This window comes from Leuresthes tenuis, unplaced genomic scaffold, assembly GCF_036924035.1.
Source record: "Leuresthes tenuis unplaced genomic scaffold, fLeuTen1.0.hap1 SCAF_24, whole genome shotgun sequence".
Lineage (NCBI taxonomy): Eukaryota > Metazoa > Chordata > Actinopteri > Atheriniformes > Atherinopsidae > Leuresthes > Leuresthes tenuis.
Window position 1 is genome coordinate 22723649 of NW_027325378.1, and position 25126 is coordinate 22748774.

General features: G+C 39.3%; 1 protein-coding gene across 1 annotated transcript; it reads right to left on the reverse strand.

The window, feature by feature from the left end:
* Positions 1–25126, reverse strand: snx7 (sorting nexin 7). The gene is made up of 9 exons (XM_072378129.1): positions 24971–25126; positions 21712–21882; positions 19775–19885; positions 18287–18445; positions 17026–17224; positions 14113–14312; positions 13433–13519; positions 9214–9366; positions 1–395 (listed from the first exon to the last, which is right to left on the reverse strand). The coding sequence occupies exons 1-9, from the start codon at positions 25052–25054 to the stop codon at positions 315–317; spliced, it is 1245 nt and encodes a 414-aa protein (XP_072234230.1). The 5' UTR covers positions 25055–25126; the 3' UTR covers positions 1–314.

Here is a 25126-nt window from a genome sequence, read left to right on the forward strand (position 1 = left end):
CAAAGAGTACAGTTACGCCATCTACAATACATCATAAACAGAAAAGCCTTGCGATGGCAGCCTCAACGTTTGGCCATACAAACATTTGTGTGCAAACTAGTAAAGTGATTTGGGTAATCTGGAATGCAGCATTTGATTTTATGATTTACAGTCATCACTGGAATGGTGGGAGTGGGATTAATCTCTTTGGCCAAAAAAAAAAGAAGAGACAAATGGAAAATGTGCTTGTTCTGCACATGATGCACTTTAACATCAGTGGTTCAGTCTTCCTTTTGAGGTTTTGATGGAAAGACCATGAAACAAAAAGAAGAGCTTTATGAAGCGTTTTCCCCATTTTCCTGCTCGATGGGCTCACCTTTCTGAGACAGAAGGAATGACTCCCACACAGCCAGACACTGAAAGAAAGAAAGCCATATCATTATTATCATTATTATTACATGTAACATGATGAGCCTAGACAATGTCCACCCATGCCTACATGTTCTTTTAAAAGGTGCTGTGGTCTGACACCAAGGCATCAATCACAAATGCTTTCGGCAGCGGGAAATCCAATTATACACTTCCTGTGGAATTTCAACTTTTTTGTTGCCATAAGACATGGCATTTAAAAAAGAAAAGAAAAAACACACACATACCTGCCACCTTGAATTTCCTAAAGATTTTTAATTGTGAAGAGTAAGTAAAAACTTAATGGACCCAGGGACAAAATGTTCTAAACATTCTGGAGTTTCTTACTGCAACAGAGAGCACCTTTGGATGTCCATGCCAACAGAACCCACTTCCTCATTTTATCCGTTTCTTTCTCTTGCCATTTCATCACCAGAGGTGCAACACAGCCTGCGTGTGTCTGTGTGTTGCAGAGGAATCAACACTTTTATGCCATAAAAGGCAGCTATCCAGATGGCAGGGGAGATAAAAAAAAAAAAACCTGTGCAGCCAGAGAGTGAAAATGACAGGCACACAACAAGCATTAACAGCCTATCTGTGGGCATGGCTTCCACTCTGTCAGAGGACATCAATAAAATGTAGTTATGTTTGGTTTGTTTTTTTCTCTAAGAAAACAGCAGTTTGTTTAGAAGCAGCAATAATTTATAGTGTTGGAAACTATTCATTTAACAGCGAATTTCTCTCATTGGCTCTTCCAGGACCTTGGCAGAAGAGGGTGGAGCTGTTGTCATGGAAATAAATTCAAGAAGAAAATTGTCTAACATGGTCAAACTGAACTTCAGTAGAAAGATGGTTGGCATAGTAATTCAAATTAGTTAAAAATTGACATGTTTATTTTACCATTTGAGTTTGTGAAATTAATGTGGTCATTAGATCCCATTTCAGTTTGATGCCCAAGAGACACGAGAACCTCCAACAACACGTTACACATCAACGTTACTGTCATCAAGCACATGTGAATGACATCACGGGGCCCCAGAGTGCGATACAAATCCCTAACTTTCTTCCTTGGTTGCACTAGTGAGCAAAACATTAAGTAGGTGCCCCCCCCCCCCCCCCCCCCCCCCATTCTTTATTTCCCATTTATCAAATCTGTGAGTCAGAGCCAACAAACTTAGAGAAGCAGCGGGTCCCCACTTTTTACTGGCTGCTGGCTCCAGAGATTCTTCGAGACTGATGGAAGTGCTTTTGAAACGGCAACCTATGAACTCAAATTGGAAACTTTACTGACTAAACAGAAATAAGCTCCCACAACATTAAGTAACTGAGTTTAAGCTTCAGTGATTCATTCCTGTTGGAAACCAAGTGAAAGAAGCTTTTAAAATAATAAATTGTTGGAATGCACATAAAAAACACGGAATTATTTGGATCTGTGGAAGCATTAAGCTGTTAACATAGGGTTGAATACATTAATTTACTCAGGTTTGTTCTCAATTAGATCAAGTTGGTTGAACACTTTTTATATCAGTTCTTGAATGAACAAGTACAGGTTTTATGACATTCACTCATATCAGTTCTGTCGTTTCACTTAGACTGATTTAATCAACAGAGACTAAAGACAAACTTTGTTCGAGCAAATAATATTTTGACCTAATTCATACATCATAAATAGACACGACAACCATTACTTAATGCTGAAAGAAAACCATATAATTGTGTGGAATTGTGTTCCTTGTTTATTCATGTTCAATTAATAAGTTCATATTTGAATGTAGATTGCTTTCTGGGAGTAACATATGCCAGAAACTGGATCAAATTCAAACAAATGCTGGCCACTGGTGACTCAAGATGAAAAGAAGTGTCGATAATGTTTCTGTGAAGAAGAATGTGGCGCAGCCTGTTACGTATAGTCTTGATTCAGGCTCGCGCACAGAATCAGCGGCTTAAGTGTTATTTAATCCGTCAACGTGTCCCCATCATGATGGCCCCCCTCAGCCTGGCCAAGAATCGGATGTAGCAAAAGACTCAAAGCCAGAACCATCTAAAGACAAAAATGTTCAAAATAGATGCATTTCTGAGTGACCGGTGAGCCAACATATGATAAAATGACCAATGTGATGCACTGCATCTATTGTAAAGAAAGCAGTCAAAGCTTCGGCACAAAGAACCGACACAATGATAAAAAATAAAAAATATCTTAAAGACATTGTGTCTGTTGGGACAGCTGTCCAACTAACAAAGTGCCCTCTCTCTCCACTGCATTTTAGTATCAAGAAACTGAGGCAATGATGAGTCGATCATGATAATTAAACACAACGCTGCTTATGATATTGCTAATTGAGAAAAACATTTAGACAATTTCAAAGTCACAAATCATCCTTTTTAAAAAAGAATGGGTAAAATGTTTATTAGACAGTAGATTTACTTTTGTGTAACTACGCATGTGTACAAGAGCTGACAAAATGGTAACCCTTTATATCTATTGTTTTGATACTGGTTGTTTTGAAACAACCAGTGAAAGTAGTTGCTGTAGAACCCTGAATGATGGACAATATCAAGTAAACATAACTCTGGAAAACAAGCTCAAACACGTTTCTACCTTATGATGCACCCAAGATCAACAAGGAAGATTTAGAAGTACTGTCTGTGTGTCCAAACTCTGATTCATGCAATTCATCTGGCCTGTAGTTTAGGAGCAACATTGCCATTTAGTAGTCAATATACTTAAGTACTAATTTAAAAAAAAAAAAATCAATTAAAAAACATTAACATGTCATTGTTCAACTGATAATAATATCTGAACTGGTTTCTCTACAACACAATGCCATTGCTGTCAGCACCAAATGTTTTCTTTGGAGAATCACATTAAATTCCTATAACTTTGTTATGTTTGCCTTTTTTGTTTTGTTTTGCCTCAAGAACCAAAAGCTGTCACACATAGCTGACTTAGAGGCACTAAATTTGTCCAGGATTTAACATGCTGTCAACTGAAGCACATCCTTCTTTTAGGAAGATTACAAAGAAAGCAAGAGACAAGGAAATTGCTGAACGATAATGTGACAACAGCAGAAAGTGCTGGTAACAAAACACTGAATAATTCAAAGTGGTTTTTTTGGACAGTCTGGAGGTGCTGGATACACAGAGGCAAAACAGCAGAGCCACTACTTCAAGGGTGTACGCCAATTACTTTTAACAGGTGACACCGCTGAATATCTATATTCCAATCAGAACTAGGCTGTATTCAAAATACACTGCGTGGGTGTCCATTAGAACAATTACCAAAATAGTGTCATGTCCAAATCTCCTGCAGACTCCCTGTTGCTATGAGGTAACCATGGCAATGCTGAGGCTCTGTCATCCTTAATGAAGGCAGAGCAAATCACTTGGTGCATCATAATACTGCATCGACTGAATTGTCGGTATCATGTGGAACAGGCAAGAAGCCCTTGCTCTGTAAAAAGGTAGAAACCATGATCGACTCATCTACAAGCTCATAGTTCCATCTCAGCATGAACTATCCGCACAATCATGGTTATATTACTTTTTTATTAACCATTACAAGGCTTATAATCAGTTGTTTTTATGACAAATAATCGACTACTGAAATTTCATAGCAGTGACAGCCCTACTTACTGTCCAATCTTTGTCAGCCTGGCATGGATCCATGGGATCAGGAATGTAGAAAGCCTGACATCACAGCTGGGGTGATTCTATTTTCAGCTTGAAGCCACTATCTAGCAGCATGAACCATAATCACAGAGGATAAGCATATACTTACAATAAAGAAATTCAATTAAATCAAAAGTTGTTTTTGTAGTGGGACAATGAATGAAGACAAAGTCAGTACTTTTAAGAATAACCCTGTGATGTAACCCAAATACTGAACGTTTGACAGACTGGACATGGTAGTCCTTGGTTAGCAGCTTTCTCTGAGCATACATCTATTCCTGTTTGGTTACTTTCTGTCTCCAGCTCTATATTTGCCCTGTCGTGTAGAATTTCACTTTGGGATAATAAAGTCTGATGACAGTTAGAAGAACCTGCAGTTAGGGTAATGCAATCATATGCATTGGTCACACTGGTGTGATGCATTACTTCTTAGCTGTAGTTTAATCTCCAATGAGCTGCAACTGAATGCCAAAGAACGACAAACAAGGAAGTAACAGTCCTGTGAAGTAAGGGTACATCAGTAGTACCTACTGCCTGCACCGCACTCATTAAAACCAGTGGATTCCTTTAAAAAAAAAAAAAAGAAGAAAGAAATCCTACATTTTTGACAAATGTTTCTGCATTGGTGGGTATTGCTCAGAAATCAGTTTTAACAGTTAAAACAGATTTTCAGAAAACTCATAATCTTTCTCACAATCCCTCCAGCATATTGTCTCCTCCATTCTTTCCCTGTAGCACACCTATGCAGTATAAAACCCTCCCAGGTTAAAGCATCTTATTAGATTCCCATAGGCCAACTCTCTGTGCACCGCACCAATAAATCCTTTACAGGCCCAGTGGCTACAGAAGTCCACATCTTAACATAAATGACAAAATGAGCACACAGCACAGTTATCCTATTCTCTACAGCCACTCTGATACATCTGTGAGTCATTTTCTTAAAGACAGTGTTGTGTCATGTTGTGGTACTTGGTATAAGCTACTACTACTTCAGGATCATGGAGCTTTACTGGAGAATTGGGCAATCTTTTGCTCTTTGGCTCCCTCTAGAGTTGCAGAATATTAGACATAAAATATGCATCTTTGCTGATCACTGCCTGAATTTACATACCTTCACTTGAGTCATGCAGGTCTGGAGTGCTTTCGTGGCCCCTCCCTCAAACTCAGATCTGAAAGACTTCTTTTTTTGAATATTGTTAAATTAACACTATAAATCACCTTTTACCGGATTCTGTTCTCATCTGTTTTAAAAACATAAAAGTGATATTTTGTTTGTATAACATACGTATGAATAGTACATTTTTTGCCGACAGTAGACAGTGGTCAGAGTGATTTCTATTTAAAGAATTACATATAAAATAAATAAATATATATATAAATGTATATAAAGAATTACAGGGTTTCCACAATATGGCCCTCGCTCAAGCAGCTTTCACATTTGACATGTTTGAGTTGTTTGGATGGGGAACAAAATTATATTTTCTTCTGGCTCTGTTCTGCGTAGCTTTTAGCTTTAGCTTGCCTGTCAGGAAAACTTGTGATTCTCCGATCTAAGAGCACTTTGACTGCTGTTTAATGCTGGCAAGACACTTGACAACTCAAAAATTCCATCTGAAATTCCAAAGCATCTTTTGCCAGCAGCCAAGTTGCAGAATTAACTCGTGGACAGCTGATAGAAATATGATTCTCTCGAGCAGTGGTTACAAAATTGGAGGCATAAGGGTGCGCCAAAGACCAACAGGGAGAGCGTGACGCCACGTGATCCACTTTTTTAGTAGAGTAGAGGGATTTTAGGGCTGAAAAAGTTGGGAACCACTGCTGTAGAGCATAATTCCAGGCTTTTATTTCTAATAAACAAAACACTTGTATAACCCATTTCTTCAGACACAGTAAGAATAACAGATTTAAAGAATTCCTTTATTAACTGTACATTAACTTCATTCTGTTGCTTAAATGCATGAAAAGTCCATTCAGAAAGGCCCCGGCCAACAAGCAGGTGAAAGCTCAAACATTACGCAGGGCTAACAGTTCGTACAAGGTGCAGCCCAAGTTGAATTTACAAAATGTACGTCTGCAGCTGGAACAAAAGCATTTTTGTTCTGTTTGAATTCCTTTGAAGAACATGTTTATTTAGAATTCAGCATGTCCTCATAAGCACACTCAACAGGGAGTCATCACACCAATGAAATTAAGTGAGAGCTGACTTTCCACTTTTAATTATTCTATTCGAACAAGCATGTAAAACAGTTTTGATTTGTATTGACTACGAGGACCTGGCAAATAACAAAGTACTTAAAAGTCAGGGTCCAGCAGTTATTAATCCTCTAAATCTAATTTGTTCCCCTCATTCAGTAAGCTAAAGTGTCCCTGACTATAGCTTCCCCCACCGTGGTTACATGGATATTGGGGTAATGAGTCCTAAGAAGAGCAAGATAAATACAAGATTGCATCCAAGGCAAAGTATACGAATGGCCATAGTTTACTTTCTACAAGATTAGAAATGCAGCGCTTACAGGCTGGCCCGTTCCTGGCTTACTCAGCCCAGCTGTGGCTCTTCCAGCTAGCGAGCCTCAAGGCGTGCAGCTCTCCCAGCTGGCACGGCTGTGGGCTGAAAGCCACTCACTCATGGCTGAAACCCACGGATCCTCACTTGGCTTTGCTTTAATGGTATTTTCCACTTAACTTGTGCCAACTTCTCCACTAGGTTGCACTAGTTTTTCATGTCATCAGTTCCTCACAGTGCATGCAAAAAGGCCAACACAGCAAGTCAGAACTAGCTCTTAAAATATTTTTCACCGAACATACGTGCTGTTGTACATGCAAAGGTACACTCAAACAAAAGAGGTAGATAACTGACAAAACTCATCCATATGTTAATACCAAACAAGTCGACCACATGCAGAAATCATGTTAAGAGCCCTCACTCTTCTTCTGCTGCCTGGTACTAGCGTTTCCATTTCCACATTCAGGAATTCAATTCTCTTTGAGAACATAATCTTCAGTGGGTTATTTTGCATCTTTGACATTCAACCTCAACATCGTAGCCACAGAAGTGGCCAAAGTTTAGCGATTTCCAAAAGGTTTAGCTTTCCAAAAGGCACTTTAACTGAAGTTAAAGATGACACTTTAATCTAATCACTTGGGTTCCCATATTGCAATCTGCGACCTGTTGGTTTCTTTTTTGGCTTTGCGTGAACTGTATTCATTGGAATTGAATTGAATTCATTGCATTTGACTGGATTCTTGTTGTAAAACAGTTAGTTGAACTGTAATTGGACTATATCTTAAGATGACATTTGTTGTGATTTGCCACTATATAAATTACACTGAATTGAATTGGATGTAATATTTTACACATTCAAAATAACAAACAAGTAAAACTGTTTGGGATCTATCAAACAGCATTTTGGTGTGTACCACAGCTTGTAAAAACTTTCTGTAACTTTCTTTGCCTTAGCGCCTTATTTTATTCTTCCTAAAGAGGATTGTAGCTCCATAAGCTTCTCGGTGAGATGGAGGTTTTCCTCCAAGCATGTTTTTTAAGCTCAAGCCAAAAATACTATTCCCTTACTTCCAGAGGAACGGTTTCGAGAATAAACCAGACGTCATCATTTGTTCTTTTCTTGACATTTGAATTTTTGTGGTGAAGGCAAAGGAAAACTTTTTTATGCTGACTCTTTCTTTAAGGTCATACTTGTGCAGAGTTCACTGCACAATAGAACAGTGAATGTTTAACCCGTTGAGACCCCTAACAAACTCAGGGCTACTGATGGTTGGAACAATGTTTGAAAATCTAGAACAATTTGCATCATATAGGCTTTCCTTTTGATTACTGACCTTTCATTCATGTGCACAATAGAACCGTTTGTCTTTAATTGCATGCCAGTTTTGAAGTGGTATGCTCTCACTTTTGCCCACTACAGTGACAGATACTTTGGTCTAATGAAACATCACATGTTAAGTATTTACAGAAATAAAAGAACTGCCCCTGAATAGGCTAATGAAGTGAAATGAAAGGAGAAATGAAACAAGACTGCTGCTGCCCTCTGCTGGCAGATATTCAGACTCCAGGCTCAAAATACAGTCAAAGCAGCTGAAGCAGGTTATTGTAACAACTGCAAACAGGATGACAAGGACAAAAAAAACATAATTTAATGGGCTAAATAATAGCGAGTGTGAGAGGTCAATTGTTTTATTGTCCTCCTGCTGTACTGCAACATGCTCTCCTTCCGGATTACTTCATTGTGCTGTTTCTCATCGTGTAATTTACCGCTGTCTCCGCTGTGCTGCCTGCTCATTAATCTGCATATAGGAACTCTCCTCTACATTACAACTTGCACTTCTCGCTTCACAGTTTTTTTTTCTCCTCTGCGTTCAACATATCTGCACTCAGATTAGATCTCCTCGCTCAGTTATCAAAAATAAGAGGTCAGAAGCCTGCACACACAGTGCACATCAAACAAATGATAGCCAAGAGGAAAAGAAATTAATGAGGTTCTCAGGAATATTTATGAGGTGGTGTTTGACCTTGTGTCAAACACCAAACCGTTGCATAGGAGACTACTATAACTTAGTAGCTGCCACTTGCTTACTTAAGCATAAAAGCTGAAGGCTGACATGATGGTGACAGTGAAAAGGTTAAGATTAATGTAAAGTGATGAATGTCTTTAAATGACAGACAGCAGGAGCTGATGATTTGTGAGAAACTGTGTTCTCTTGAGCTTTTGTTTCTGTCAATTTTCCCCTGTCAGCAGTCTTTCAATTGGGATTTTTTTATCAGGGTGATCGTGTTAAGAGTTGTTACAAACAACTCTTGTGCTGTTGCGAGTCTTCTTCACACACATTGAAGATTTATCGTGATAACATCTTTCTGTGGCAGTCACTGTCATGTAATGCTGTGTCAATGTACAATTAGGTCATAAATATGAGACCCATGAGCTGGTTACTGGTTCTGGCTGATCAAGCTGAAAACTGACTGACCAAAAGTCAATCAGTTGGTGAATTTATGAAAATTTTTGATAGCCAGACAAAGTTCATAGATCCTTGGGGGAAAAGGATTCATAGAACCAGAATAAGGCCCCATGACTAAATTCTTAGGGCAGAGTTTGAATCTTTCTCACAGTATCACTTATTCTTTAATATGAATCTTGAGCTCACCTTCTCGTAGTACTCAATATTCCTCTCTGCAGAAGTGACAAACGCTGATCGGAGATCAATTCTCATGCCGTTCTTCCATCGGGACCAGTCTCCTTGCAAGGCGTTATTGGCCAGCTCCACCCGGTCAGCCAGATCATCCACCTCCTCCTGCAGCTGCAAACCAAGAACACAAAGCCATCACTAAACATACCCAGAGCAGGCATCATACTTAAGTTTAGTCAAACAAATTAAATAAATTAAAATAATAAAATAATACTAATGAAACAAATCTGAAATATGGTAGCTTTACTAATACATACTCGAGTGACATCTTTGGAATTTTGTCTGTTACAATGGCAAGTGGGATAATGCTTTTGTTTAAGTCAAAAGATAAAAAATTTGAGGTTTATTAGGGATGCGAATCGAGAACCAGTTCTCAAAGAGAACCGGCTCCCAGTAGTTCCATTCCGTGGAATCGTTAATCCGCCTGCCTAACGATGCCTAACATTTATAGTTTCTGCTAACGTCTGACGCATTTGCGTGATTACGTCATGTGCACGCTTCGTGTTTTGGCTCAGAATGTCACTCTGATATCAAGATGTCACTCTTGCCTGCATTAAAAACTTGAGAGCCCTGTAACATAAAACTTCCAGTTCGTGTGGATTGTAATAATAATAGCGATACTGTATGAATAATTTCCATCTGATATTAACATTTAGTTGATGAGGACTGCAAGAGTGAGGCAGGCTCCCGCATACCTATAGCTACCCCTTTCACCAAGGCAGGGAAAAGTAAAAGCTTTACACCCTTTTGCCACGGTAGAAGCCCCTGAATTTTGGTAGGATATTTTGCTGCTTATTGTCTAATTGCTAAATTTTTAACAATTCCAATCCCCAAGGTTTATAATAATAGGATGTAGCATACCTACAAAATAACTTTGACATTGTTCGGCCTCATACAGATGTAGAGGGGACATACAGCATGAATGTAAAATCAGAGGAAAATCAGAATTGCTTACATAGAGTGCAAAGATGGAATGAGAGGCCCGGTTTAATAACAGTTACCATCCAACAGAACAGCAAAGTCTAACCAAGCTGTGAAGTGGGAGTGATTTGAGTTGAGGTGTTCTCAGTTGAAAAGTCAACGTTTAGTTCCAATTGTGTTTTTCATCACGTTGAGTTTGAGTCATGCACTTCATTCCACAAGTGAGATTACTGTTGTGCATTCTGTTCTCATCAACAATTATCAGCTTTGAATACCGTTTCTGTGATTTTGAGATGATGATGTCCCTTATTAGGGTGGGACACTTTAATTAGAAAACGTGTTGAATAAAGTTCGAATTTCAGTCTTTTTTTTTTTTTTTTTAAATAGCTTGTACTCTAAAGATTTTCCAAAATGGTCTGCTGTCCCATCGAGTAGAACAATTATATTTTTCCCCACCGTGTTTCTCTGTTGGTTGTTCAATTACTATGGTATTCATTCATTCATTCATATATAATATAATATAATATAATATAATATAATATAATATAATATAATATAATATAATATAATATAATATAATATAATATAATATAATATAATATAAGTTAGTAGCCTTGCAATTATTAGAGCAGCATTGCACACTGAGTATTTGTGAATAGCTTGCGACTTGCTGCATGACTCCAACTGATTACCCAATAAATCAAAACTCTTACTGGATACAACACCACTTATCACGAGAAAGAATAAAGAAGAGCCCAGGGTGCAGAGATAATCAGATGTGTTCATGCTGTTGGATACAGCTGAATTCACTGAGGCTGAGCAGGGATTAGCTGTCTGACATTTAGTCTGAAAGATGGCATTTACTCAAGTTCAATAAACAAAGCATGACTTAACTTGGGTTTATTCACAGCATGCACACACACACAAACACGAGGGTATCTCAGCAGCTCGCTTGTTACTGCTATGATATTGATCTAGGCATCATGTTCAGGCTGTGTCTGAATATCATACAGAGTGTGTGTGTGTGTGTGTGTGTGTGTGTGTGTGTGTGTGTGTGTGTGTGTGTGTTGGGGTTGTGGTGAGAAGTCCGACAAGTGTATTTAAGCCTTGCCTAATTTTCAATAATATGCTGTATTTGATCGTAAAAAAACCACACTAGTGTTTTGACAAATAATTAAATGGGTTACAAGTACAATGGTCCACATTTGTTTTTTTTATTACTGTGACTTCTTTATATTTCTGTTTTATTTAAGTAATAAAGCAATACAATGCAATCAGTATCATTGTGACGGGGTGCCTTTGTGAGGCCTTTTCAATCTGAGTGGAACATTTATCTATATAAATTTGTACTATCATCTCTATGCATATGATAGCCAGCTGTACTGTACATTTAAAATTGCTCACAATTTTAAATTGCTCACAAACCGACTTCTTTGATGGATTGCTTGACAAACATTAATCAATGGTTGAAAAACAATTATTTAACTCAACTCCAATAAGACCAAAACTTTAATCATTCAGATCACAGAATCCTTGAGATCAAGCTGTTCATTAATAAGGATCTAGGCTGGTCTGTTAAGCCTTGTCTCAGGAATGTAGGTGTAATTTAGACTCAGCAATGTCTCCAGAGCAGCAATCTAAAGAATTGACCAGAACTGCTTCTTTCACCCAAGAAACATTGCCAAATTAAGGTCACTGGTCTCAATGGCTGAACTTGAGATGATCATCCACGCTTTAATTTCCTCTAGATTAGTTTACTGTAACAGGGTTTTTTTTTTCTGTTTTAATAAGAAAGACATGGATCGTCTCCAGACTGTACAGAATGCAGCTGCATGGCCTCTAACTTGTACTAAGAAAAATAGCTTACTTTTAATGTCTCTGTCGTTCCTGCAGCTCAGCTTCTATTGTCAGTTGAGGAAATTAAAGTTCCCATGCTAAAAACCAAAAGCATTTTTGATGCCCTCTTTTTTGTTTAACCAATATTTAATTTTGACTAAAGCGAGCACTGTTGTTTTAGCTCCCCGTCACTACCAAGGAAATCACCTACAGAAGTAAATAGAAACCAATTACCCATTAAGTGTACATACTGTGCTTCAGTCAACAACATGATTTTGCTCCTGTGCCAAATACTGGCACAAGCGTGGTGGCGCGGTCATAATGTACCTGTACTGGAACTTGTGTTCACATTACTGTGTGTGTTTACTGAATGTCTGTCATAGCTTTTCTGTGGTTGGTGTAACAGCTAATCAAACAATATTTAACAACAGGTCCTAGATGCTGTCTTTAACTGGCTATCATTAAGAAGTGTTTTTGAGTTATTCAATAATATATATATATATCACTAACAGTCTAGAGGGTCAAAGCAGCAAATTACAATCAACTTCGCATCATAAGCCCTTATCTAGAAATGCAAACAGCTTCCCAATTCCTCGAATTATTTCTTACAGATCAACATCATTCTGCCTGAAACATTAATGATCAAGATCTTTATAATAAATCCTCTCATTCAGCTCAGAGGGTGTCCACATCCCTCCAACAGCAAAACCCTGATGGAAACAGTAATAAAGGTGTCCTTTTGACATTTCCCATCTCAGTACTGCAGATCAATTAAATGCAAAAATAGGTTGATGTGCATTAGAAGCTGTGGGACTGAATTAAAACTGGTCGATTCTCGCTCTCTGTCTCTCTCCTACACAAACACACACACACCCACACACACAGCTAATTAAAGCAGAAATACTTTTAAGTCTGTTGGGGGAAATCTCAGGCTGACTTTATAATTAAAATCTAACAGACAGCTTTTGATATTGGCTGTGTGACGAGAGTGTGTGTGGGGGGGTACACACCTGCAAATCAAGTGCAAAACAGCTTTGAGTAATGTTTATAAAAATAGCTTTGTCCTTATCGTGCCCCTTTTTTCCGCATTGTGAAGCAAGTTATCATCTAAAAAACATATAGGAGCCTTCATTGTTCCAGGCTAACGGTGTGAAATAATACTGACAGCTCTTATTCCAACTGAACTGTGGACCGACTTCTAGCTGACAAGCCTGGGTATTTAGATAATCCTCTCAAGGAGCCCTTACTCCTTCACAATATGAGGTGAGGGTGGCAGAGAGATCCCACTTCATACTTCTTCCTTTTATTACACCTAATCACGACAGATTACTGGAGGACACACAAACAGATCGCAAGGAGGAAACAGATAAGTGAGTGTGTACATGTCTATCCATATGAGTGGGTGTAAAATAATACTTACTATTTCTTGGTCAGTCTTTCTGGATGCCAGGGCTTCATTCTTTGCTTCATACTCAGCCTGAATGTTGTCTCTCCGTCTCAACACAGCCTAGTGCAAACAAGTTCAAAGTTAAAATTTGCATTTGCATTTGCCATTGAACCATTTTCCAGACATCTTATAGAAGGCTGCATATCTCTGAACGATCAACTGGTGCAATTTTCACTTTGATAGAAATCTTAAAGACACATCACCATGAACGCCTGGTAAAATCCTTCAAACCTCTCTGTCTATGGAGTGGAAAAAGAAATGGAATGGAAAGAAGTGTTCCTGCTTAAGGTTCTCACCCTTTCATGGAGATCAAATTCTAATAATCAAAACTCACTTCCCTTAATGTGGTTAAAGCTGCTCACAAATAAGGTTCCTTGGCCTAGAAGATTTTGATAAATGTAAGTCACTGACATAACACAATGTTTTTTGTCAAAATAGAGTTGATGTACTGTAACTACACTACGAAAGAGGGTTCATATGTGTACACACACCACACACACACACATTCAAACAGCCAGAACCAGGAAAAACAGCACTGGCTGATGGTAAGAATTTATAAATATCCCACTGCTTGTCCTCCACTCGCTTCACCTGCCTGCATCAACTCAACACTAAGACTGCTGTCTGAGGTGGAGGTCAGCTGTGAGCCTCACCTTCAGGGTGTCAGCACAGAGGACATATTCATGCAGGGTGGGGACCAGGCTCTCAGACAGGTGCTGGATCCGTTCCTCCGTTTCCTTACTGCACCGCTCCATGCAGCCAGCAACTCCCTTTAGCGGTTCTGCTAGCTTTTCCTCTGACTCTGCCCATTGGCAGTAGGTTGGGTTGTACTGATTCAGCTCATCCAAGTACTCTGGAAGCACAGAATGATGCAATGGATCAAAATCTCCATGAGTCAGCTGGGTCAGAGTCAGATAGATATTAAAGGTGTTCAGGAAAGCTTCAGTAAGGAATTTATCAGTGAAAGCATTAAAAGAATGCCATCATAATTTTTTATTTTTTTGTCTAATGAAACAAGCACATGCTTGTTTACACTTACCAGGTTATCGGTTGCTTTTAAAAGTGATTTCATTGTAAGTGATGGGGAACAAAATCCACAGCACTTGCTTTAGTCGAAAGTAAATATTAGTCTGAGTTAAACAAAAATGTTTGACTTTCAGTGTGGAATGGCTTCATGATGCTCTAACTGGCAGCTGATCACGAGCTTGCCCAATTTGGAGAAACTTGATTTTAGTGCAACTAACATGTTTACATGCATTTAAAATATAATAAACAAATCCATCCATCCATTTTCTACACCCGCTTAATCCAACTCAGGGTCATGGAGGGACTGGAGCCTATCCCAGCTGTCAGAAACACAGAGGAGCTGCCAGAAGCGGGGTACACCCTGGACAGGGCGCCCGTTGGTTGAAATACCGTATTTTCCGCACCATAAGGTGCACCTAAAAGCCTTAAATTTTCACAAAAGAAGGGACGTGCGCCATATAATCCGGTGCGCTTTATGTGTGCAGCGGATTCCAAAATCTGTTACAAATACCGTCATTTTGAATTTACATTCATCGGGGCATTAATCCCCCTCCGCATCACTCACCGCTCTCCCTTCGCGCCGCTCACCGCCACGTTCCCTATTGCCGCGCCTCTTCGCTCTCATACATTGGAAATAAAAGGCAACTGGCCACTCCCGTCGCTTTGGGTTCAGTGTGAATCCAGGGTTAGGCGGATCCCAGCCATTCACTCTGAATGGGGCGAAGATTGTATCGAGCTGGTACTTAGCGACTGAATCGTGTCATCATTAATGCTTTTGCCCATGTCCCAGTGAGTGCCTGTTCTTCAGTCTGAGATGGGTGATGCAGACCGATGTGCAGTTTATAAGTGTAAAAACGACAGACGATGTTTTCTTTGACCGTCGGACCATTTCCCACGGACACAGGGACGTAATACATACACTACGTGTGCTGGCAGCGATAAACCAATCAGAGAACATTACCTAATACGTACGCCTTAACGTTAAGTACAAAAATTGACCCCATAATTGAGGGTGCGCTTTATAATCAGGTGAGCGTTATAGTGCACAAAATACAGTAATACAATAATTGTGTTTTTTGTATTCTCTCGTATCATGAAAACATTCTTTCAGGCAGTTTCGTTTGGAGATTCGGTAATGCAACATTTGTGGTGACTAATGCAACCTACAAGAGTACTGTAGTACACCCCTTTCTTAAATGCACATAATTTTTTTTCCCCTCTAACTCAAGTAACACTTCTTCACACAGCTGCAAGTAGTAGTTATTATCAGTGGCTATGTTCACATACATGTTTGTATTGATGCATGCTTGAAAAAGGAGGTCTATAGGAAAGTATATTGTAAGCAATTGGAAAGTGGCTAAATCTGTTGATCTAACCAATTCCAAAACATTTCCAGTTGCATTTATCTAATAAATACAGGCTTAAAGTGCGGACTAATTAACGGAAAAGCTATTTCACGGATAGATGTATCTCTTCTTTCTTGTTTCAAACCTGGCCTCTAAAGTATATAAGTATAAACAACTTGTCTCACATTTAGAGACATTCTAGATGCTAAGGTGGACACACAAGGAGCCACCAGAATCACTGCCATCGTACAGGCTGATATGTGAAAGATTAGAAATAGAGGGTGTGATGCAGAAACATGCCCTATGAGACCTACATAAAATGCTCAACATGTACATGGAAATTTGCTATTTATTTCTGTGATGATCAGAAATAAACAAATAATCAGTCAATCAGTGTCAGAAAGTAGGAAACACATCAGAGAACATCAAAGACAGACATCAAGATCTGTAAAAAGAGGGTTTAAGTCAGGTGGCTTTGGTTGTTTCAACTTTACAGCAACAAAATATCATTGATCTGGTCAGAACATGAAATGCTACTAATGTTTTTTCAGAACTGCAACAGCTGCATGTGTTGTTTTAACGTATCACACAAATAACAAGAAAAAACAAGACTTGCAAAGGCTAAAATTAGCTTGGCTAAAATTAAGCCAGTACTGTCAAAGTGAGATGGATGCTGCTCATAATTTAAAACGCTACCATCATGCGACTGTTCAGTTTGTCAAATCTAATGTTCTGCATGTGTGATATGCAATTTTTTGTTTTGTATTGGTACAGCTTCATTTCTGATATCATGGTATTCACAGAGTTTCTGTATAATATAATAATAGAAGCATGTCTGGCTTTCTCTCCTGGACCTGTTGCCATGGCAACCTGACCTGGATAATGGATGAAAATGGATGGAGAAGCAAGAAGTAACAAGCATTTTAAGTACAATAATGATTTTGCAAGTTTCTCTGGTTTTATGGACCATTGCATAATGGTATAATGGACTGCGTCTGATCACAACCTAAAAACTCAGCATCACAATCTTTTTGCTAATGAGCGACATGTACAAATCTAAGTTGTTTGAACCAAGCGCTGACCCTTGAGGCACAAGACAAATTAAAAGGGCCCGTAAGGAAACACCATCTCTAGAGTCATAGCATGTATTGGTAACATTTTCTATATGAGAACAAATGACTGCTGTTGTGGTACCTCTCTGTTCCTTGATGATCCTCTGGGTGATTTTGTCTACAGAACAGATTTTGTTACTGAAGTTCTCCACATACTCTTGCATGAGAGTGAACTCGTCTGGCCGGCTCTTCAGGCCTCGTACCGAGTTGGCCATGGCCCTCATCGTCTCCCCAATCCTGCTCAGGAACCCAGGACCCTGTTTACGGTGAGACACCAGCTCCTGCAGGACCCCATCATCAAGGTTTCAATTATAAATGGACTCAGAACCGACCCATCTTATAGTGCACACGCAAATTATATACATTAAAACAATATGAATATATCAAATATAAAAATATATACCAATAATTTATATTCAATGATGTATAAATTGGATAAGTAAATTGGATACAATATTTCCAGTGTTGAAACTGAAAGACTATTTTTCTTTTTAAAACAGAAATGTGATGCCAGTGACATTTTTCACTGAAGTGGGCGTGTTTACCAATGAGTTCCATCATGTCTTCTTTTAATAATGCTCTCCAGGACTTAAGGGACAATATTTCAGTTCATAATGCACTCAAAGTTCTCTCAATATACAGCTAGGAGTAAGTAGAAACTGATACTGAGCAGATTAGCATTTTTATAGATTATAAATTCAACTTTTTGATTTGTCAGACCATAGGATGGCTTCTCAAGCCAAGAGATAGGGGTAATGTTTCTCGATCTTTGTTATTTATGGCGTTTCCGTTGCATTTCCACTTGTTTTTGTGAATACATGATCGGCTGTGTTCACTGATGGTTTTCGGCAGTGTCCCAGGGCTCGTGCTGTGATTACCAACACAGAATTGTAGTCGTTTTGATGTTGTGCCACCTGAGGGCCCAAACACTACGGCCGTTTTTTTCCTTGTCCTTTGTGAATAAAGTTTTTTTTTTCTTTCGTCTATTCATATGTTGTTCTGTTAGCCAGAGATAATTGTTTTTAATTGCACATTTATGTGTGTATAATGGCTGTGTGGCATATCCGGTGTCAGTTGTGCACATCCTCACTAAACATAATGATGCATTCGGAAGGTACAATATGCAGATGACCAGTACAGGAAGTTAGTGGGAATATGACCAAATGTGTTGGGTCACAAGGTCTGCAGCACTAAAAACTGTCAGTTTTGAAAACAGGATTATAAACTAAGTGAGATACTATCTTTGTGAGGTTTTGTTCAAAGGTGTGTGTGTGTGTGTGTTTGCTCTGTGCAGCAGTGTGTACGTGTGTGTGTGTGTGTGAAAGAGAGTATGAAAAAGACACCTGCGCAGTGAGAAAGACTTTGAAGTGTTGGCTGTAGGACAGGATGGGATGCTCGCTGATTCTGTTGAGAAAGCGGTGGAGGGCTTTCTTCCTGGTCTCGATAAAGTCGTCATTAAAGCGCTCCACCATGCCCTTCATGACAAACTTCTCAGGGAGAGGCTGCGGCCACAGCAACATAAAAACTTAGAACTCAGGCAACTGAACAATGTCGTGATGTTAGCGCAGTCAATATTCTAACACACCACTAGTACAAATCAGACGGAGCAGCACTAAGCACTTAAAACATAAGCAACCTCAATCAAATTATTTAATTTGTAAGGACTTTCAAAAACATTTATCATGCTTAATAATATATAATTCAATCTTTTTTCTTCTAACCCTTATTTTCAGGCATAATTCAATTCAATTCAATTCAATTTTATTTATATAGCGCCAGATTACAACAATTGTCATCTCAAGGCACTTAAGTAATATAGTCCAATTCAAGCCAATTGGAATTCAATTCATTGTAATCATAATCCAATTAATTCATATAGAGCTAATTCAAAAAATTAATATCCTAGCTAAGGAAACCAACAGATTGCACCGAAATGTGTCTTCAGTCCAATCTCCCGTCCTGAGCGTGCCTGTGGCAACTGTGGAAAGGAACGACTCCCTTTTAACAGGAAGAAACCTCTGGCAGAACCAGACTCAGGAAGGGTGGCCATCCGCCTCGACCAGCTGGGGTTTGAGAAGACAGAAAAGAGGGAAAAGAGGGGGGAAAAACACCATAACGCCATTCAAAGGATATCTGTTGGAACAGGGAAACATAGGTTAATAACCACAATAATGTCACATGTACATAAAATCAATTTTGAAATTAAACAGGGGGAAAAAGAGAGCAAAGTGAGGAAAGGTGTGACAGATGAGGTCCCCCAGCAGTCTAAGCCTATAGCAGCTTAACTATGGGATGTTTCAGGATTACCTGAGCCATCCCTAACTGTAAGCTTTATCGAAAAGAAAAGTTTTAAGCCTAATCTTAAAAGTGGAAAGGGTGTCTGCTTCCCGGACATTTACTGGCAGCTTATTCCACAAGAGAGGGGCCTGATAACTGAAGGCTCTACCTCCCATTCTACTTTTAGAAACTCTGGGAACAACAAGTAAACCTGCAGTTTGGGAGCGAAGTGCTCTGTTAGGAAAATATCTTACAATTAAATCTTTAAGATATGATGGAGCTCGGTCATTAAGAACTTTATATGTCAGAAGAAGAATCTTAAATTCTATTCTGAATTTAACAGGGAGCCAATGAAGAGAAGCTAAAACTGGAGAAACATGATCTTGATAATGATAATACATTTTAATACATGTCTTATTTATAAGAAGTACAGCAAGGAAAAAAATAATGGCTCTAATGAAACTCCCTGCAAATAAGAAACTTGAGGAATAACTTTTCTCTGGTCTGGTACCACAGCACAGAAATGTACTTAGTAGATTAAGTGGTGTACATACATGGACAATTAGTGTTGGGTAGTTTTCTTCAAGTCTGCTTCGGAGCCACAGGAAGTCCTGGTAGCGCCGACGTACCTCATACTCACTGGAGTCAAACTCGCTTCGTGTGGTCTGGAGAAAGAGGTTCCAAATAAGTACTCTCACCATGAGGCTTGAAATCAGTGTGTTAACAGATGCGACTCGATTTGCAAAAGCAGATGTATGGGCTTCGTATTTATCGAAATACCTGGATTCTTTAAGGAATTTCAATTTCAATAAAGTGAAGAGCATAAAAACAGTCATGATTTTAAACTGAAATATTTGAAATAGAGCGTTTGACAGGTGTCACTCAACATGAGATTGCTTCTTCTCTCACATGTTTTGCTAAGCTGCATCTGTTTGTCATTTTATTTGATATCGATTTGTAGGGTCTTCCTTACGACTCTTCTTTGGGCCACATAGCAATAAAAGAGGTAGAGGCACACTTACTAACACTGAGATTACAGCAAATCCTCACGCAGGACTCACTGAAGCGTACTAAGCTGAGGGCACAAACAAAAGCTCAGAGTTACTTTCTCCAAATACTACATCTACCGATTTTCCACACAGCTGGGCCATAATGAAACATGACAACCTTTGTACAACTGCAGCTTTTAATGCCGTCACCCTACTCCACTTTGTGCACAGTGAAAACCTGTTGCCCTGTTCAGCACCCAGTTGCAGATGGAAGGTGTCTGGGTGAGGAGTTTTTGAGACAGCTTGTGTGGTATGACTGTGATGAATGCTGAACTGTAATCAACGAACAGCATTCTCACACGTGTCCTTGCTCTCCAAGTGCACGAGGGCTGTACAGACGGTAGCACTGACGCGTCATTACTGGACCAGATCTGTCGATTCAAATTGTAAGTGGTCGGGATGGACTTTTCATGTGGGTCATAACTGTACTTTCATAGCACTTCCTTTAAATTGCGGTGGGACAGTGTCAATCATGCAGGTTATTGCGTTTTTCTTTTGAAGGGACACAACAGTGGTGGACTGGAAGCAGGTGGGCACCAGTGCCCGAGCAAGGGACAGACTAAAGATGTCAGCAAACGCTTTAGTCAGCTCTGATGCGCACATCCTCAATGCCCACCCGGAGATGATATCTGGGTTGCCTTCCATGTTTTTTTTTCCCCACAGACTCATGTGCACCTCCATTGCTGCTTTAACAGTTTCGCTTACCAGACATTAAAAAGACTGTGTAAAGTGACCTAATTGAAAAGTGGATCTTCTACTTTTAAGAAAAGGTTCACAACTAATTTTGTGGCCGAACTGTGACACTAAATCACCCGTTCATCACTCATCATTTTCCCCTGACTGTGCAGCAAATGTGAAGGAAGCTGTCGGCAACTAATCTTAGACGTAGCAACAGTTTCTTGGTCATCATCTAAAAAGGAGGAAACTACAGTGCTAATTCTATTACAACACAGGATATTTACTGTTAAAGATAATCAACTCGGTTGAACAGAAGAAATCGTGATTCACATACATAGAGCATCGAATAGATGGTACTTCCATTGTGCGTTTGGGCCAGCCCTAACATGTCCCACTCCCTGATAAACCCTACATTCTGACACATGCTGAAACTGGTCTGAAACCAGTAGTGAAAGATATCCTATTAAAATTACATATTAAGTCACTCAAGGACTAAGAGAACATATCAAACCTGCTTTTTGGCTTTGATAAAAAAAATATAACCCCTGAACCATCTGAAAATAAAAAAAGTCAGAAGCAACAGAATGTTTTCTCACACAGGTCTCAGCTTTCTATAACACAATGCAAGCACAAGGCTTCTGAAGAAGCTCAGAAGCAGAGCTCCTTCAGCAGGTGTAGGATTCTGATACTTTGGAAAATTTGGACCCATATTAGCAATTGACTGCTAAATTACTTTTTGTAAGTAGAAAGATGTACTTCCTTACCTTGGTCACAACTCTGTACAAGATAAAGGTCTCGATAGCAGTGACATGGCTCTCAGGGTTGTCAACGGTGATGAAGATGACTTTAGTGTTGTCTTCATCCTCCAGACTGTACTGGTTGACCATGGAACTGGGAGAGTTGGGCATAGGACTTCCATCTGCCAGGGAGGTTTTCTGGACCAATGAAATAATACCACTGTTACCCCATTATGATTCTTGTTTGCCAAATTTCAGTTCCCTCCCAATTCCCCCTTTACAGCAAAGTTGGAACGCCTCATATCAACATTCAACTGTCAAATTTAATCTAATTCCATTATCTACCTGCTTCAGCGACCCCACTCTCATCTGGACAAAGTAGGAATCACAGTGAGGATCATGTTCTTTGATTTCTCAATTGCTTTTAATACAATTCAGCCTGCACTGCTATGTAAAAATGTACAGAAAATGCAGGTGAATAACTCACAACCGCCATGATTAACTACCTCACAAAGAGATCACAGTTTGTGGGACTGAATGGTGTGTATCTGAGAAGATGGTCAGCAGCACAGGAGCACCACAGGGGACCGTACTCTCACCATTTCTCTTCACTCTGTACACTTCAGACTTCTAGAATCATTTGGAATCCTGTCAACTTCAAATATACTCTGATAACTCTGCAGTTGTTGGAGGCATTAGTGATGGACAAGAGGCTGAGGAGAAGGAACTGGTTAATCACTTTGTGGCATGGTGCATGAATGAGTGTTGATTTGATTTTAGGAGGACCAGGAGTAAGCCAAAAACTTTCCCCACTGTAAGTGACAAGGTGGAAATGGTTGAGAAATACGATGCTTGGGGGTTCACCTTGACAGCAGACTGGACTGGAAATGTAATATTGAGGCTGTCTACAGGAAAGGACGTAACATATTCCACTTCTTGAGGAAGCAGTGCCTCATTGTCTGCACCAAAATGTTGCATATCGTCTGTAAGTGTGTGGTGGTGATTGCAATCTGCCTTGCAGCCATCTGTTAGAGCAGCATTATCGAAGCCAGTGACTCAAAGAAACTAAATAAACTGTTAAAGAAGGCTAGCTCTGTGCTACAGACTGCTCTCGAGCCCCTGTTAAAAGATAAATACTGCACAAGCTAGTGAGCATAAAGAACAAAACTGACCACCCTCTTCATAAGATCGTGTTGAAACAATGGAGTGTTCAGTTTGAGGCTTCCTCAGCTGCGCAGCAATACAGAAAGATACAGCAGATCCTTCCTGCCAGCAGTAATAATGAAAACTTATGATTGTTATATATAAAAAAATAAATACTGCAACAATACAATTTTCCTTCGGGATAAAAAATACTTTTTTTCCATATAATCTAATTTCTAATGGTAAAATTTACGAGACTCATTCAGACATGCGACCCTCTTCACTATGGATGCAATGTTGTCAAATTCAAATGATACTGTATATGCAAACTTCAGAGAACCATACATGTGTTGCCTGCTGGCCTGTTTGTTTTAGCAACAGCTCAGAAGTTGCTAAGATCAGCAGAAAAGCACAGATATGCAGCAGAGTAGCACAGTCCAATGGACAAGACATGGGCTACTGCTCGGAAGAATTTAAATTTGTTTTCAGCAACTAACATCTACATCTTTATAAATAACTGATCATCGTGCTAACCAGCTGTGAGGCTTGTCAAGCTTTGGAAATTTTAGAAGACAATTTTAATGGCACTTTTATACTATAACCCTACTAATAATGTTATGCCATGTCCACAGCAAAGGACAGGCGTGCAATGAGATGACATTCTTAAAAGGGTGTAAACTCTGCTAATAAGTCCCAAGCTTTTTCTTTCCTTCTCCTGCTCTTTGTTTTTTTTTCTGTCTAAAGAATTTTGTTCCAGGACTCAGCAAACTCATTTTAGCTGGTTCCGGCGATGTCTAACATAACCTTCCTGTTGAGGCACCAGTGGTTTGCATCTCATAGTGAACCATCTGTATTTACATTCATTAGGATCCATCCTACCTCCTTGTGGGTGTATTGACTCGGTCAGATATTGTGAAGGTATGAGGAAAGATTTAATCAATCATCCCCACTGGTTTCCATGAGGGAGCTTGTAAATCCTTTAAAGATCACCAAGCTCAACAGTGAATTCCTTCATTTTCAGATTGTACCAGGTTATTTGACATTCCCCTAAACTTTCTGATTGTTCTGATAGATTTGCTTTGCTTATTCATCTCAATAAGACATGTCAAATCCTTGTTTACCAGCTCAGCAGGTAAACAATGTAGCATTTATCAAATGATTGTATTGTTGTGTGAAAAAGTTGCTTCAGATGCCAGACAGTCCACCTTAAATCACGGTGAACACTTTGCGTAAATAAGTTTGATTAAAGCATTTTGGATATGCATGCTATTTGTTTGAAAAGGCATGCCATGTATAAAACTGGCCCAACAGATTAATGACCGTAGTACTAAAAGTGGAAATAATTTACCTTCACCAACCCAATAGACTGCATACAAAAGGATGGAGTTTGTCACTTGCTGTTAAAAGCAAAGTCAATATAGAGGTGCCTTAAAGTGCAATACGCTGTCATTCACAAAGCAACAACTTTTCTCATAAAAATAATGAGTCAAAATAATGAGTTTTTTGCTCAGGAAAAGAGACACCCAAGTACAAAAACCGAGCAAAAAAAAAAAGAAAGAAAGAAAGAAATAGCGAGCTAGCACCGTGCTAAAACGGCACACAAAACCTTTTTGTTTTTATCAAAAGGTCAGAATGTAGCAACGCAGTTTCAAGATAATAACCAATTCAACTCGGCTCATGTTCAGTGCTACTCTTTTTTTCCCCCATTTTCTTGAAAACACAAATTATGTTAAACATGCCATGAGTTTTAGTAAGTCGAATTGAATAGGAGAAGCTATTCATCAGTGATACACTTTGGAAGCAGCTAAAAAACAACAACGATCCAAATAATCTTTGATGAGACCAAATCTGCTCTGTACTCTCATTGAAAACTACAGGAAATTCGGGTACTAAGGTCAGCTCATCAGCTGATCAGGGGCATGCGGTTTCCTTCCCTCTGCAAGTTCCCAATGAGTGGTACCAACTGTCACTACTATATACAAATACTGAAGCAAAGTGATGTTTTGTTCAGTTTAATTAATGACACTGCGGCGGGTAGTTAGAGTCATGTTCGATCCACGACGTGATGAAATAAACCACAGCGCGACTATTTAAAGCTGAGAGTTCGAAGCTTTCGTCGTGTCTAAGAGAGTTTTCACGTTACCTTAGTGAAAACCTCCAGGTCTTCGTCCTCGTCCAAATCCAACATGTGTCCCGAGATGTCCGCAGGTACCGTCAGCACACTCATAGCCCTCAACAACTTTAAATTTTTTATCAAATGAACACAGAAGTAAGTAGAGCTCAGGTAAACTTCCAGCAC